This window comes from Juglans microcarpa x Juglans regia, chromosome 6D, assembly GCF_004785595.1.
Source record: "Juglans microcarpa x Juglans regia isolate MS1-56 chromosome 6D, Jm3101_v1.0, whole genome shotgun sequence".
NCBI classification, from domain to species: Eukaryota; Viridiplantae; Streptophyta; class Magnoliopsida; order Fagales; family Juglandaceae; genus Juglans; species Juglans microcarpa x Juglans regia.
Genome location: NC_054604.1, coordinates 24052218 through 24055173, shown reverse-complemented (window position 1 = coordinate 24055173; position 2956 = coordinate 24052218). Strand labels below are relative to the sequence as shown.

The following is a 2956-nucleotide window of genomic DNA, read 5'->3' as shown; positions in this document are numbered from 1 at the left end:
TAAATAATTTAAAATATTCTTAATAATATTTATAAATATATTTTAATCTCTATTCATAATTATTTATAAATATTATCAGCGATATTCTCGTTATCACATAGAGAGGGGAGGAGTTTCTAGCATTTTTCGTTGTCTATAGATGGGAGTAGACTAGCTTTTATGGACAAGACGTTTTTCACTACCAAAGATGCTTTTTTTTTTATTTTTATTTTTTAAATGATGTTTTGCCTACCTCGAAACTAGCTGAGTTGACACGTTATATACTAAAATAATTAACAAATTAAAGTTTCATGCGTCAAAATTGGACAATTTAGGGTATATTTAAATGTTTAATTGAATTAAATGGAATTGAATTGAAATGATAAAATATTATTAAAATATTATTTTTTAATATTATTATTATTTTAAAATTTAAAAAAATTAAATTATTTATTATATTTTATATTAAAATTTAAAAAAATTATAATAATAAATTAAGATAAATTGAGAAGAATTTAAATTTCAAACGTATCCTTAAATTAAGATATCAAATTAAATATTTTTATTTTCCCGACATCTGGAGATCATCATCATCAGTGCTGAAACAATTGATCTTGTGACACAAAATAAAACTTCAAATTTCCATTAATACAATACTAATTTTCCATGCTTAATTCCTTGATTCTGAACACCCTGGAAATAAACCTAAAATTCAAGCAGCGGCAGTGAAATCAATGAACAATGCTGGGGTTCACGGAAGCGAATTCCAGGAGCTCCTCATGGCGTTCGAATAGGGTCATCTCTTCCTCATCCAAGGTAACCAGAGCTTCAACTCCACCGGAGCTCGTGTCCATCAAAGAAATGGTGTTACTCACCAGCTTGTTCACACTTGTCATCCATGCCGGTTTCCCCCACCCGAAATCGGCTTCGAACAACGGAAACTTGCACCAACTCGAGCATTTGTACATGACCAGATCCTTCCTATTATTGAAGATCTCTCCCCTCTCCTTCAGAGCCTCTATTATCGCCGGGAAACCTCCCTCGCCTTTGAACTTGTTCGCCTTGTTGTTGAGAAACTCATTCTTGCTCTTCCGCATGTCTTCCACCAGCTGGTGTATTTCCATGTCGCTCTCTTCCTCTGCGATCACCCAGAACGGCCACACGAAGTTCCCGAACGCTGTTTCCGGCAAAGGCGGTTCCATTCTGGGCCGGAGATTCACCGCTTGGAACAACGCGGTGGGCTTGAATGTCCCGGTTTTTGATTTGATGACGGATGCTGCAGATTTCCAGAGAACTGCTAGTACCACCTCCACCCGCGATGGATAGTATTTTTCTCGCCCAATCGTGCTTGTAACTTTTTCTTTCAGCTCCGCGATCTTTGGAGCACTGAACACAAACCTCCTGGCTATGAACTTCTCGCCCGCAATGTTCAGCGATCCCGACATGCCCGGAATCTCTCTGGGTGGTAAGATTGAAGCTCCGGTAAAATCCGGGACGACCGGTTCGGTCGAGCCACGACAAGCCGCAGTCCAGCTCTTTAAGAGCGTGAGAAGCCCAGCGATGTCGGCGATCTTGTGGGTGAGGGAAACACTAATAGCGGTACCACCGCAGGTGAACATGGTGAACCTCAGGAGCCACATGGAACCCTTGGACAATTCCATGGTTTCGGGGTCCGTAGTGGGGAGTAAGAGGTCGAGCGTCTCCCAGTTGGGTTTGCTAAGGAAGTCCGAAAGCGGGCTACTGCATCGTGCCTCGACGAAGAAACCGCCATCGTCGTTGCAGTCGATGGTTGCGGCGTCTACGAGGCGCCCAGCAAGAGGGTAGAAACGGGTGAGGGTTTCGGACATGGATTTCTGGAGAAGTTGGGATTTACGTGCGAATTCAGATTCTGGGTCGGCGACGGCGACGTCGAAGACGGCCGAGGGGAAGAAGAAGGTCATGTTGCCATGAATGGCGGGAGAGAGTTGGTCAAGAAGAGAGAGTTTGAAGGTTTTGAGATCGGGAGGAGTGGGTGAAGAGGGTTTGATGCAGGTTCTGGAAATGATTTCAGTCTTCATGATGATCTGACTCATTTTTGCCTTAGAATCAGTATTTTGTAATTGGAGTTTTGTTTTCTTCGGTCTGTACGTAAAACGTCCAGCTTGCAGGCGTTTTATTCTTTTATAGAGGGAATGCTGTTGACTTCTTCAAGTTCATGTACTGCAAGCAGTGGGGCCGGGATTGACCGGGGATGGTAGTTTTGGACTCGGTATTAATTTGCTGCATATATTTATTGCTCTTAACAGAGTACTGCTAAGTAAATGCCGAAATAGATAAGTTTGGTGTAAATTATTTTTTAAGAAATGATATTTTTAATTTTAAAATGTGTAAGTTTTATGAATTTTTTAAAAATTAAAATGGATAAATCTGGAATTTGAGTAAAAATAATAATTTTTTTAATAGTAAGCTCTATTTTTTTTTTTTTAAGAAAATTTAGGGAGCTTGCATTACTCTAGAACTATCACTACCATTATTATTGTATAAATTATTTATCTTTATAATATGCCAGCTTCTTAACTTTTCAGTTTTTGATTTTCTATATATACCAATTAATCTTCTTTTTCATTTATCTAATATGATGTGATAATTAAATTTATGAGATGATCGATAAAGATAGATTACCATTTTTGTTTTAATTTTAAAACGTGATTTTAGTAAGGGTATGTTTTTTAAAATAATTTATAAGCATCATTATTCTACAAGATGTCCTCCATTTAAAATAGATTTGTAAAATATATAATTGTATGCATGGCTATCATTTTTCTTGAATTGTATATATATATATATATGGCTATAAATTTCATCAAATTTTCATTGCAATAAGAATGTAATTCAATTTTAGAACCGAGGTTAATATATACATGGCTAGTTAATATTGCATGTTCTCCACGATTAACTGTTAAATTACCAAATTAACTAACCATGCAGGCCACGCACC

At 37.5% G+C, this 2956-nt stretch overlaps 1 protein-coding gene across 1 annotated transcript; it reads right to left on the bottom strand.

Moving 5' to 3' along the window:
- Nucleotides 1–493: 493 nt before the first annotated feature.
- LOC121236021 (stemmadenine O-acetyltransferase-like) lies at nucleotides 494–2133 on the bottom strand. The gene has a single exon (XM_041132509.1). It carries the CDS (start codon nucleotides 2049–2051, stop codon nucleotides 711–713), a length of 1341 nt encoding a protein of 446 aa, XP_040988443.1. The 5' UTR covers nucleotides 2052–2133; the 3' UTR covers nucleotides 494–710.
- Between the last annotated feature and the right edge of the window lie 823 nt (nucleotides 2134–2956).